Below are 13,835 nucleotides of genomic sequence, written 5' to 3'. Positions count from 1 at the left end.
TGGGTTCCCAAGAGCATGTTGACACTTGGCAATTGTTTTTCACCATATTGCTTGTTCAGAAAAGTCCATCTCCAAAACCATAGAAGAAATCACCTGCTGCATTTAACACCTTGAGTCAGCAGCAGCTTCTGATCAGCACAATGCTAAGAATTGAGTGTAGGGGGGCAGGAGGGGTTGAGGCCTCAGTGTGAAGGGCTAGACCCACTTCTGCTATTCTGGTAAACCAAAAACCCCAAGCTACAACTGTGGGTTGAAAGGGAAGGAGGAAGATGATGGACTGCAAACTCAGAGATCCTGGAGGATCGGCCAAGATGAAACCCAAGGGGATAATTCTATGTACTGGCACAGTTTGCTGCAGTCTCCCCCAGCTCCTCAGGATCTCAGAATCACCCTGTCCAACACTGCCAACCCATGCCCAGCAACTGTGGATTTACAAAGCCAGAGGGGAATAAAATCCAGCCTGCTAGAGCATGCAAATTAGGTACAACATTAGCTGCTTTTGACTCACGTTTTAAAATGTTGTTAAAGCTGCATTTTTAAAAACCTTAAAAACCTTAAGGGGCAAAGGAGCTGCTGCTTGCCAGTGCAGGGGTGCTGAATGCATGGGCTGTTTTGCTGCTGAGATACCAGAGCTAGCCACAAAGGCTTCTCCAGATGCCACAGGGACACCAGTGGCCATGAGGTAATGTATCAGTCATAGCACCAAATATTGCTTTAAACATTTCCATGGTCTCAGAATGCCAAAAGATGCTGCCAGATGCCTATTGGAAGATTCAGCTTGAAGACTGAAGGTGTAGGTTAAGCAAGCTGGGAACAGAGTGAATCAAACAAACCAGCCAACTTAAGCCTTTAATCCTTATATGGGAAAAAGGAAAAGCTGAGAAAGACAAAGTATTTTTTTTTTGCAGCAGCAGCAGTATCTAGCAACTAATAAATGAAATATTACAATACCCCATAAAAGCTTTACCTTTCCATTGAAGGAATATTTTCAATAGTTTCCTCTACTTTTCCACCACATTGCTAAAGAACAAGAGCACTGAACAAATACATCTGGGATATCCTAACACCTAGGTTTCACCAGGTACACTATATAGCCCTTTAACAGCATAGCCAATGACAAAAACGTGCCTGAAGTCACCCAGCGTGGCTGACCAGACTTTCTAATGCACCTTTATTTTTGAACAACACTGGTCTGTAGACAATTTGTTTCACTAAATTACACTGCTCTTTAAAGTAATTTTAACGTGGGACCTGCTCAAACAGGGGCCCAATACACATAAAGGAGTTGCATATCTACGTACAGCCCACAAGTATGAGGAGAAGAGAGGAAGTTTTTTACTGTTTTAAGGGGGTGACTAAAGAACACATGGTATGTTGTAGCAATTCTGAGGCATTTATGTTTTCTCATCCATGATCCAATCTATGATGCCTAAAAGCAGAAACACAGACTGTCTTTTAGGATGTTTAAGTCAAAATAGTTATAAGAAGAAGGATATGGGGGAGGGCAGAAGAGAAGAAAGGGGAAATTGAAGATGTAACTTGGGAAATAAACAGTTTCTTTAAGTAAAAAATATTAATTAAGAGAAACCCAAACCAACAAACCAATCTTATTTTACCAGTTGTACACCAGAATCATTAAATACTTCATTTTAGCAAAAAAACTACATAACAGTATTAAAAGCTGATCTAAATAACTCTTCCTATTATTCAAAAATATCTCACATATGTGCATTGATTTTGTTACTGTACTTTACCCATCATGTACTTGGGAAACACAGCAACTTAAGCTTTCAAAAGCAGGATACATACATACACATATAGCAGAAGCAATGGAGGACAAGAGAGATGGTTTCTTGATTTTCTTTTGATATACTTTGGTGATTAAGAAAGGATTTTCAGACTTTTCCTTACAATATGGAAGCAGGTACATGAAAAGACTGATCATACACTGATTTACATAATTGATACTCCACTAGTCTGCAATAGGCTGTTCTAGTATATTTGATAGAGAGAGAGGCTGATGGCAATACTCTGAGAGTTCTTAATGTCCTTTTTTATATCAGAGTTTGAGGACGTAGGAAGATTAGGGTGTCTAGTTGTTTGGGTTTTTTAATTAAAGCAGTCAATCCCCGGGTCTCTTTCCTCTCCCTTGATCACTCCAGTTTATTAATATTCAAAATTGTGGTGAAAAACATACTGAAGGCAAATTTTAAATAATACTTATATCATCTCTCTCCCTTTCAAATGCCAGAAGCAAAATTCCATCAGTTTTATCAGCATTTCCCTTTGATTATTTTCCTCCCTCCTGCTCAGTCATCTTTTAATGAGTTGAAGAAAAGGAGGGAAAGACATTGTCATCTTAAAACAAAGGCAGAGTCCATGCAGAAAGCAGAGTTTTATTGGAGCCCATAACATTTAACATGGAAGGCCAATGAAGCATGAAATGCAGCATTTTATTCCCCTTTCATACAGTCTTAGTCTCCCTTTTACTGCACTGGAAGGAAAAAAAAATTAAGCAATCTACAAGAACCAGAAACAAAGTATGGAAAACCACAGTTTTGCCTCTAAATGCAAAGCAGGAAGTGCTATGTTCTAATCAAAATCCCCCTCCCAAGCTTATTTTGAAGCCAAATAAATGAGTTCTATTTCAAGAAGTGTGATGAGTAACAACAAAAGAAGAACTTTGTTTTCAGTCAGAGTTCACCTTGAGCATAGAAAAATCTCTATACATCAACGAGAAGATCACAGCTCACAAACAAAAATTACCTACACTTTTCAAAACACAAACTGAAGGCACCCACAGAAATACCAACAACCTGCAGAGGACTCTTACCTCCTCATTTTCCTTTTTCAAGTTGCTCCTATAGTCTCCCACAGTTTTAAAAGGTACAAGCTGAAAAAGAACAGCCAAAAAACCCAACCCATTCCCACCCCACTGCCCTCCCCCAAAAACTTCCACCCTACTTAAATGTTTCTGGCCCCCACCAAAAAGATTATTTAAGGAAGTTTTTTCTGGATTTCAGTGTCGCCCAAGCTTGAACTCAGAACAAACGGAAGAACACTTCAAACAGTGAAAAGCACTGATCAAGAGCCCTGTGAAGCAAGTAGTTTGAACTTAAAATAACTTCTCAAATATTTGAGAACAAATTAAGGGAGAAAATGGGTGTTTAACATTTGTAGTAAAGTGAACTCTAAGCCAAAGACAGAAGAGCTACTACTGCATTGAAGAGTTGTATGTCATATTGCGAGAAGAAAAGAAAAATAAAAACTTTTCTAAAAGAGAGGTTTGACAGTAAACAGATACCTCAGAGGCCTTAACAAGTTTTTTTGTCTTTATGAAACAACTTTGATTAAATATTACTAAGTAAACTGTTCTATTACTAAAACACATTTTCAGTAGACCTTTCACACTTTCTGTTAACTGTGCTTTCAGATAAAAAGCAAATACAGCACACTGCCAAAAAAAGCACCAAAATAACTACACTTACCAACAAAGTTATATCGCCTTACCCTTCAGAAGAAAGCTCCGGGGCAGGGAAAGTAAACAGCTCTTTGAAAAAAATGCTAGAGACAAACTAAGTCCAAACTCTATATTCATATGTGTTTTCTGTTGGATTACAAGAAGTATTAACACTGACTCAAGCTGAAAGTTTGTTGGGCTGGGGTTTTTATTTTTTCAGCATCTGTGTTTGTGGTTTGCTTCATACCATTTTCTTTTAAACTTCATTTTAAAATGGAAGTAGGAGCACTGTGTCTCCTACTGTGTGGGTGTTTTTATGGGTGCATGGTTAGGCAATATTCCCAAAAATCTGACTCTGACTGTAGTAAGCACGTAGGCAGTGTTCCAGGGGAGGAAAAATTGCTCAGTGCAGGTTGTGGCAAGATGAACATGAACTTAAGAGGATATTTATATGAGATTATATTATACATGTCTTTCAGTAACTGAAGATAATAAATACAATCCTTACCTGCAATGGTTTGTTTATTTTGCTATCCTTTAGACTAGGTCTTTCTTAAAAGTAAAACAGAAACTGATGTTAATGTAGTAATTGCTGAGGGTGTGGTAGAAGTGTGATTTAAATAGTTAGAGGGTGAAAGTTAGAGGAAGCATGACACACGTAGCTCTTCCGTTTTCTCCCTTGTGTTTAGTAGTTCCTTGCACAGAGCTGTCTGTCTCTTCTCTGTGCCAGTATTCAGGATCTGTGCCTCTTCCATGCCTTCTGAGTTACTGGGCTGGCCTTATCATCTCTGATAGACATGTAGTTGCCTTTTAATTCTGAATTCCCTTGGACAAGATCTTCTCACTGCTGCCAAGAAGCAGAGGCACCTACAAACCCTTGAAATGTGTCTTCTAAAGCATTAGCTAAGACATTACAGACCCCATCAATATAGGATGGTACAAACATAAAAGCTCTCCCATAAATACACTGACTATCATCCTCTGCCTGAGAAAACACCATTTATAGGTGGAAAGCCACACCTTGTACTGGACACCAGTTAAAATGATAAGGTCGTGGACTGGTAAAACATTTTCTTTTTATTAAATTTTGGCAGTCACGTCCCTCCTTTGGTAAGCTGGACAAGTTTCTGTTATTTGGTTGTGTGGGGTGGTTTTTTTCTCTTTTCCTGTGCCTTTGGGTATTTTTGGGTTAGTGAGCTCTGAAAGCAAAAACAAGCAGCAACAAGCAGCAATTATCAAGAAAGCAGGCTGAGCAAAAAGTGGGTCTTTTTACCATGAGTCTTCCTTCCTCAGAATGACACGTCAGACTTCAACGATCCCGATAGCTTGCACGAGAGACAGGAAATGCCTGCCAGAAGCTGATTTCTGCTGGCCAACTGAAGTGGACACAATGATGCAGTGTCTCAGCCTGCTGCTCCTGCAAGGCTGTGTTTTCTTTGGCATAAGTAATGCAAGGCAACAGGGCTTCAGGCTCATTAGCTCAGCTACAGGTATAATTAAGCACAACCGGAGAGAAGCTTTAGCTCTGCATTTATTTTTAGATGGAAGAGATCCCAATAAGAATTCCTAAGGATAAGGTACCTTATTAGATCTATGAACAGAGTTTTAAAGATTTTGAAGTCTCCTTCACTCAAACATCAGTCTGTACCAGGAACAGCCTACATGCACAGTCTGACATTAACTTGATTTTCAACTCCTCCTTAGAGTTTAAGACTTAGAAGTTTGTTTGATATACAGTCAGACAAAAATGCAAGGAATAATCAGGTGAACTGACGCTATCAAATAAAAATATTTATTTCAGTTACAAGCACAAGGTTTCTCTTATATTGCTAAGGCACAGAATCAAGGACTGAGTATGTTGCTGGAGGTTAAAAAAAGAAAACCTAATCAAAACCACTTCAATCCAAAGTTCAAGTAACCAACCCATGCATCCTTTCCCTTCTCTTGCAAGATTCATAATTCAAATAGAGTACCTAACAACCCAGCATCTGCTTTGTGAGACCTAAATAAAGGGAAACAATGGTCCTGGGGCAGATTCTTGTGGAGAAATTTGGCAAGGTTTAAATTGTGTGATACGGAGTTTGGAGTGAGATTGCTTTGTGTTTGAAATACTGTGGGAAGAGACTTTTCCTCATACTACTGTCATGGAGTTATACTTGGTTCCACATGGTGTTTCCTTAGTTGTCTGCATTCTTCTTTCCCTTAAAGCTGACAGATTGGAAAGGAGTGGGTCAGGTTTCTAAATGAGTTGACTTTTCCTTATATCTATGGCATTATTTGTATAAGTGAACAAGCAGCAACAAGATCTGGTAAAGAAGAAAATGTAAAAATTGTCTGGAGAAGACTGAAATACATGAAAATCCTGAAACACATCACAGGCTGAAGAGGGTGATTAATTGAGGTACTCTCTGTCACTGACACGACTGTGTTCCCTGTTAATGGTGAGATTTCCACTATCAGCTGTGGCAACAGGTACAACCATCTCAAGGCAGACAGATTACTCTAAGCAACACACTAATATGTCATGTTCTATGTTATAATTTAGTAAAATATTACCATAACACAAGTGGAAAAATGTTAGTTTGTTAGTGCCCACTATAGAATTGAAACTTCCACCCAGTCCTCAACCCCAACACACAAGCCCTTTGGGGTGATACTGCTTTCTCTTGGTGAAATGCTAAATTCTGTTTTCTCTTTTTCTGAGTAACTTATTTAATTTGTCTGTCTTCTTGCTGGAAGATCATCTTCATTTACCAGTCCTAGAAACTGACTGGATTGCTTTGATCCATTCTGTACGCTCCGTGGATGAGGCTGCTTGCAAGTAATAGTGGATTTCATTTGCTGTGATGATTTCAAAGAGGATGTTGTCAGCATCATACTTCTTGGCTACAGGGAAAAAATAAGAAAGCCAGCTATGAGAGAAAAAAGTCTTGTACTTTCAATATTTCCTCCTTTAGACACTGTAAGGGAATCTCCTTTCTTTTTACAGCTGAGCCTGATCAGGCCTTCACAAAGATTGGGTCCAAAAGATGAGTCTCTCTCTCTCAGTGAAACCACTCATGAATTCTGCATGTTTCACCTTCAGGAGTCTCTGATTTATTGGCCTCAAATCATGGAAGGATCTGCAATCCTGCAGACAGATCATATTCCCCAAACCCTCCCATGCCTTGCCAGCTATGCAAACAAGATGTTTGAGTTTATGCCATATTCATTTCTTTTCTCAGATGCCAAAAAACTTTCTTGCTGGATATGATAGCCAGCCTCTCCTGTGGAGAGGAGAATGCCTGAAATTAATGTTTCCTGGTCCTTGCAGCAACACTGTTTCTGTTCCTACGACTTGTAGCTTTAGGAAGGAAGAGAAGGTGGACAGTAACAATATGTCAGCATAACCATGTCTAACATGAAGCTTCCATCCCAAATTCATTAACTAAAGAGATCAAACTCAGCTTACTTTGCCTGAAGGCCAGTTATCCTAACACAGGGTTTGTGTCATCCTTTTGACCAGCCTTCCCCAAAGTACTGACAATACACAAGATTTCCTATTGCTACTTTTACCACAGTGCCCTTCCCCAGTAATTCAGACAGAAAGAGAGAGATCTGTTATTAGAATTACTGAATCGTTGTACATAGATTGCTTTGGAATAAAAAGACACTTGTGATTTTAGGCAGATTGAAAGGGGGGGGGGGTTTAAAAACTTATTAGAGAGCTCATTCAATATGGTTCCTTACTGTCTGGCATATCTTCCACTGCTGTCACCACGCAGCCTCTCAAGTGAATTGCTCCCAGTGGTTCTTCTCCCTGGGGAGGACATGAAATCAAAATGAAATGCAACACTTCTGAAACCAGTAGCATGTTAACATATGGCTACATTTCCAGAATGGAGACAAAATATCTGATTACTTAGTATGTCTCCCCTGAGAGAACAGGGGATCTTCAGTCTGTGTAGACATAGAGAGTTGGGGGTGTTGTAAGAGAAAGGATTACAAATAAATAGGGAATCTCTTGTGCTTTAGAATTCAGGATCTGCAGAGTATTTAGTATGGGAATGGGCCCATTAGAAATAAACAAGAAATAGGATGCCATGTCTCAGCCTAGCATGGCAAATACCTCAAATATAAACTGCAAAATTACTGTATTGTGTTCATTTGCACTTAGGACCTAATTTGTTTTGATCAAGTGAGAGTACACATTAATTCCAATTAATGACAGATAAGAGGTGAAAATACAGATCAGTGTTACTTATTCCCAGGTCTGGGTGGCACTTGCCACCCTGACTTGACAGCCCCAGAAACTATCCTTCACTCTGCTTTTCCAGAGGATGGCTAGGCCATGGAAGAACAGTCCCACTGTCCTGCCTGATCTTCCCTGTCACATTCTCATGCAAATACTCCATTCAGGTACTCCTACAAGGCATTGGATTCAAGACAAACAGGGAAATAAAGCAAATCTCTCTTACTCCAGCAGGATCATAGTAGTGAAGATATGCAGGATCATCTCTTAAAACGAACTTTCTCACTTTCCAGTTCTTCCTCCGATGTCCCTAGGAAAATTCAAAACCAGGAATGTCACAGAGCTGCTCTGCCTGCATGCAAATCTTACCTACACATGAGAGGACAGGCAAATACAAAGGGGAAAAAACCTCAATATTCTGGACAGGAAATACTCACTGGAGTAGGACTTGAATCTGCCTTTTCTACATTCCAATCTTTTGCACAAGAACTGGGCTATCAAACTGCTTTTTTTTTGTTTGTTTGTTTGTTTGTTTTTTTTGTTTTTGTTTTTTTTTTGTTTTTTTTGTTTTTTGTGCAAAGCAGAGGAGCTTCAACATATGTTTAGGAGCCTCTAAACATATCACACAGTCTGGTAGTTATGACATTCACCTGAGATCTGTAAGAACTGGGTTTAACTGCTTGCTAGAAAACATGGCTGCAAAGTGCCTTGCAGGAAGATACCTTGAATTATTGGCAAGGATGAGCTGTAAGTCTTTCTGTCCCTGCAAAGATAACAGCAAAAAAAAAAAAAGCTTATCTAGCTTAAACAGCCTGGAGGGCTCATGGCTGAGAAGGTGAGGCAGAAATATGGACATGGTGCCTCATGGCCTGTGGTCATGACTGAAAAGGATGGGTGTGGAAGCATTTTCAGCAGAAGCAGTGACCTACAACTCACTGAGGGTGACCAAGTGCAGACTAACACTGGTGGACTAACACTGTCATGAATCACTTCCTGTGGCATTTCAAAATACAAGTTTCTCAATTAGCTCCTGTTTGCACAGAAGCTCTTACTAATGAGGTTGGTAAGAACGTGACAGAGTAAAAGAGCAGCAAGGTGTAGGCCTAATTTCTTCCATTGAGTAAACTGATTAAACAAGAGAACTATTTGTTAGCACCACCAAAAAGTTCTTAGGCCCTCAAAGACTATTTTAACAGTGCAGGTTCAGATCAATATTAGGAAACATTTCTTTAGAGAGGGGATGGTCAAACTCTGCAACAGGCTAACTAGAGAGGTTATCAATTCACCATGTCTGTCAATGTGTAAGAAGCTTTTGGACAACAAAACCCTTAACAATGTGCTTTAACCCTTGGTCAGCCCTGGAGTAGTCAGGTGGTTGGACCAGAGGATTGTTGCAGGTCCCTTCCACCTGACCCATTTTATTCATTGCAGAATCCTGATTTTGCCTTCAGTTCACTAATATCTGCTTGCAATGGCCTTGGAAACATGATATTCACTGTATTGCTTAAAGTTTTGCTGGAAATGAAGGCATCCAGTTATCTTCTGTCTTACACATCAAATATTAGTGACTGAAACAACTCCTTTGCTCAAGCATGCTGAAAAAGTCCATGAAAACTGGCAACTGAATCCACTTGTGTGTCCAGAGGGACACAGGAGTGGCAGCTTTTTTACCTGAGTTCAGTTTTGCATTGTACCAATGACTTGTCACATCTTCTGTGTTAGGACATTTTCCTAATTAAAGCTATCAACTATTTTATTTTGTGGTGAGAGCAATTAACCTTGCAATATTTGTCCACAGTCCTGCTGCTGTGTTGCAGCAAGTGTTCCTTGTGCAAAGGCAAGAGAGACAGAGATGAAACCTGCCAAGTGTGGAGTTGCCATAGGGTAGTTTCTCTCTTACCTAAAGCTTTTAAGTGTGAAAGAGTAATATTGCACCCATGTAACATCATCCTAGTGATAGGATGGAACACTGACCTGTTTCAGCAAACATCCTTGTTTGACAATTGTGCCTCTGAATTCTTCTTTTAGGACCACATCATCATCACTGGAATATCCCTCACAGAAGAATCCACTGTCTGGCTGAAGGGCCACAAGAGAAATATTACAGAAGTTACACAGTTGCTGCATGCTTATGTACATGTACCAATCTGGCATCTTTTGGCTTCCCTCCATGCTGGTTTTTGCACTCCAAAGAAGATATTGTTATTGTTGTTGTTGTTGTTATGGTTATGGTTAAGTAATCTAACCTTTTACTGGAAGAGCCTCCCAGTGAAGTTAAGGAGCTCTTCAAATCACCATGGACACATTTCAGTGTGAGGTGGGACTACACTTCTATGATACCAAGTCAAGACATTGACTTTCTGTGGCCTCCTCACACCACTCTGGTATTGAATCAATCCAGAAATAATCCAAAAGCAAGCAGGGTACACATGGGCTGCTACAGGAAGCATCCCAGCAGGCCACAAGGCTGCCTTTACCAGGAGTGTCTCTGCTGAACAGGTGAAGTCTCCCTAGCACAAACATATTTAGGAAAACAAATGAGTAGTGGGAGAGGCATTTTGCTGAAGCCAAGTGATTCTGTGTGGTAAATATAAACAGAATTGTAATACCAATTTACTTGTTTTCACTTTATAGAAGGCATACTTTTTTGTTAGTGTAAATCCATAAGCCAAATATCTTTCAAACAGTATTTGACTGTAGTATTTCAAGTTCTTCAAATCAGGCCACAGAATATGAAGTAATAAATGGAGAAGCCTGGGTATGACACCCAGGACAGGTTACTGGGGGATATTAAAAACTTTTATTTCTTTGCTCATAGGCAAGCTGTGTGTGTGCACTCTCACACTGAGTCAGATTTGATGGCTCTGCACAAAAATGGGTTTGTAGCTTCTGCCGCTCTGTGAAGCACTGTGATAATGATTTACTCACTTCCACTGAATCAACAGGGAAACAGATGGTTAAATTCTGGTCATCCATACAATTACCAGGAACAAAGTCTAAGTTAAAAAGAACCCAGCTTAAAGATGCATACTATGGGAGCCTTCTATCACGCTATGAGAATTTTCTACAAATTCATTTCCCACACTTAGTCTCAGCACTCAATTCACACTTAGAAGGTGCCAGAAAAAAAAATCTGTCCTGAGTATTAAAGTGAGCAGGCTCATTCTGAGTATCACAGGAAAAAGACAATTAAGATAGATGTCTCCATTTCTGTACAATCTTTCCTCCAGGATTTAAGAAGCCTAGCAAGAAGCATGAGAAAAGCAGAGCATCAGTAAGTCTGAGACAATAAAAAAGCAGAATACAATGCTCACAAAGTAATAGTAGGCATCACTGAGATCCAGGAAGGGGGTGTCTGACAGTCCCTCGGCAGCTGCCTTGGATGTGTCCCCAGCAGGCTGTAGGTAGCCTTCACTCAAGAGGGAAGAGGCAAGCAGGAGACCTTCTTTGCGATTTCGGACGGAGCTGCTGGACACCAGCCAGTCAATCACACAGGTGCCTGGTTACAAAGGAACAAAATATCAGCCACAAACCAAGACAGACATGAAGAAGCCTAAAAGTACACAGGAAACAAGCCTACTCCATGTATTCATCAATCTCCTGAAAAATGTTAATAGCAACAACATGGGGAGCTAATCCAGGGAGGTTCCTGGCCATGCAGTGAGGTACAGCCTTTCCAGCTGATGGCAGGGGCCAGGACAGCTCTCAAACACCAGAAGAAAGCTGAGAGGGGATGCAGGGCTGAGCTGGGAAGCCTCAAAGACAGGGACTGGGGATGTATGGAGGATGGCCAAGCCTGCATCCAGGCTGCTATGCTGTTAATGTAATGCTGTTGGAAATCACTAAGGCTGGAAAAGATCCTCCAAGATCATCAGTCCAACCATTAACCCAACACTGCCATGTCCACCCCTAAGCAGTGTCCTCAAGTGCATGTGTTTTTGAGCACAAACACAGATTTGACTTTGAGAGAAACAGGAATTACAATGGGACACCATTTGGTGATGAAAAATCCAGAAAGGAATAATTCTTCTGTATTTAAGTGCTTCACACTACAATCTACTCAAAAGATTACTTCAATCTTTCTGACACTGGTAAAATTTCATCCTTCTCCTTTGTTTACCATGGCCATAACAGAACACTTTTCCAAGATATATCCTTTTAGCATCTCCTGGGTTAGTCAAGAAAATATCAAACTTCTCTGTGCTCTACAGCGCTGATTCATCCATTTAGCTTTTCAGCTTTGTGCTCCCTTTATTGTATAGAACAGAGGCACAGGAGCTCCTTACCTGTAAAGCAGTGATTGAACACTCTTTTATCTTTTTCCAGCTTCAACGCCTTTATTCCCTTTTCAGGATCCTTCATTGAGAGGTACAAAGCACTATGCATAAAAAGAACCACGGAAACCGTTAGCAAATAAAAAGGTTTTGCCAGTTTGTACAATGTCATTGTCATTCATGGGGGCTTCATGTTCAGCTCTCTGCAGAGCTGTAACACGGCTTAGTTTCATCTCCTGAAAGATTCAAGCTGCAAAGCCTGGAGGTCTCACTACATTACCTCACAGCTGTGGGAGCACAGGGTGGAGTGCACAAAGGGCTCACCACATCTCCCTATTTTGAGAGTGCAACTACTTGTGGTGACTATAGCGTGAAGAGAAGAACACCCACAGCTGAGGCACCTTCACAGGGCCCCACAGCCCCAGCAGGAGGGTTCACTGCTGTGCTCTGTATTCACCCAAAGGTCCTGGGCTGAGCAGAAAACCTGTTCCTGTCCCAAAGCCTGCAGGCTCTCAGAAAATCTTGGCCCTGTGCAGTTTTACTGTCTTATAAGAACACTTCAGGCTCATTTTTATCTTGCTATTTACAACTCAGAGGCAGAAAACAAGTCATGCTTGATTTTGAAAAGTACTAACAGATTGCTTCCTTTTATCTCTTCTTCTCTCCTGGCCAGTTTCGTGTTCTTTGGCAGGCACCACAGTCCCCTCACCATCCAAAAACTAAGCTAAAATCAGCATTTCTTTGGAGAGAAAACAAAAGATCTAAAATATTTTTGTAATAAACTATTTGTTGTATAAAATGCTTCTCCTGGAAGAGTCACACTTTGGCTGGCGCATCCTCTTTCACTCCATTATGCCCAGAAATCTATTTATCAGCAAAAATCTTTGATAAACAAGCATGTTTTGGTAATGATAGTATATTAAATGATAGTATATTAAAAAAGATCTTCCCAGTTCTGATTACTAGCTCATTTCTGACACACTGTACAAACTGAAATTTTTAGTCATGCAGAAAGGGCTGTGAGAGAATCCATGGACAGACAGGCTCATTGTTCTTCCTGACCAAGGTTACATGTCTGACACATTGACTGCAGATGGCAGTAAATGGGGGAGCAGAGCTATGAGAACAAACCTCAGATTGATTGTTTCAGGCAATCTGATGGACTTCCTTGTGGATTTTCTGGCAAACCTTTGGCCTCCATCTATGTGATGAATCGCTTTCTTGATATCCCGCACCCAGGCATCTCTCTCCTCCAGGTAGGCAGCTTGAAAAAAGTGGTCCTGCTGCTTGGCCACAGTGAGCTTGAAGACAAACTGGAATAATAAATTACGGGAGGTTTTTTTTAAAGTTGCTTTGGCATAGCCAGTTGGGCACAATTAAGCTATTACGACCACAATATACAGCCAGCCTATGCCTAAGGACTTTGGAAAGTGCCTTAGAGACACAGTGAAATGACAGAAACTCTGAAGAAAACCATGAACAAGCACTGCACATAACTGAATCCTTTTGTTTCTTCACTGTCACTGATCCTGACATCGTCAGCACATCCAAGGTGTGTTGTGGTGGCATCTCTCTGGTCACAGAGTGAAACAGACAACTTTCCCAGGCATTGTTCTAGGAAAGGCTGTGAGAAGCTCAGAGAGAAGAATTATAAGAATAATAAAGATAAGAAGAATTATATTCTTATCTTAACTTGCTGCACGTGGTGTTGCGAACATGTGGAATGTGTTATGGAGATATGTTTACCAAAAGGGTGGTTTCTTAATTAGTCAATGGTGACAGTGTTTTAATTAAACACAATTGTCCACTTGTAGCAAACTAGAGTATTAAAGGAATGGGTTCTTAATAAAGTGATTTAGTCTTCTGTGAA

The 13,835-nt window shown here is 40.4% G+C and overlaps 1 protein-coding gene across 1 annotated transcript in view; it reads right to left on the bottom strand.

Moving 5' to 3' along the window:
• Positions 1-5,236: 5,236 nt before the first annotated feature.
• The window catches only part of PLEK (pleckstrin), a 25,333-nt gene continuing 16,734 nt past the window's right edge, over positions 5,237-13,835 (bottom strand). The window contains exons 4-10 of the mRNA XM_053974190.1: positions 13,097-13,278; positions 11,978-12,069; positions 11,006-11,190; positions 9,666-9,770; positions 7,918-8,001; positions 7,190-7,259; positions 5,237-6,346 (exon numbers count right to left, since the gene is read on the bottom strand). Of these exons, the coding sequence (XP_053830165.1) occupies positions 6,207-6,346; positions 7,190-7,259; positions 7,918-8,001; positions 9,666-9,770; positions 11,006-11,190; positions 11,978-12,069; positions 13,097-13,278 (858 nt within the window). The 3' untranslated portion in view covers positions 5,237-6,206. The remainder of the gene's footprint in view (positions 6,347-7,189; positions 7,260-7,917; positions 8,002-9,665; positions 9,771-11,005; positions 11,191-11,977; positions 12,070-13,096; positions 13,279-13,835) is intronic.

The sequence above is a fragment of the Vidua macroura genome, chromosome 3 (genome assembly GCF_024509145.1).
Source record: "Vidua macroura isolate BioBank_ID:100142 chromosome 3, ASM2450914v1, whole genome shotgun sequence".
NCBI lineage: Eukaryota > Metazoa > Chordata > Aves > Passeriformes > Viduidae > Vidua > Vidua macroura.
This window is presented reverse-complemented; position numbering and strand designations above follow the sequence as displayed.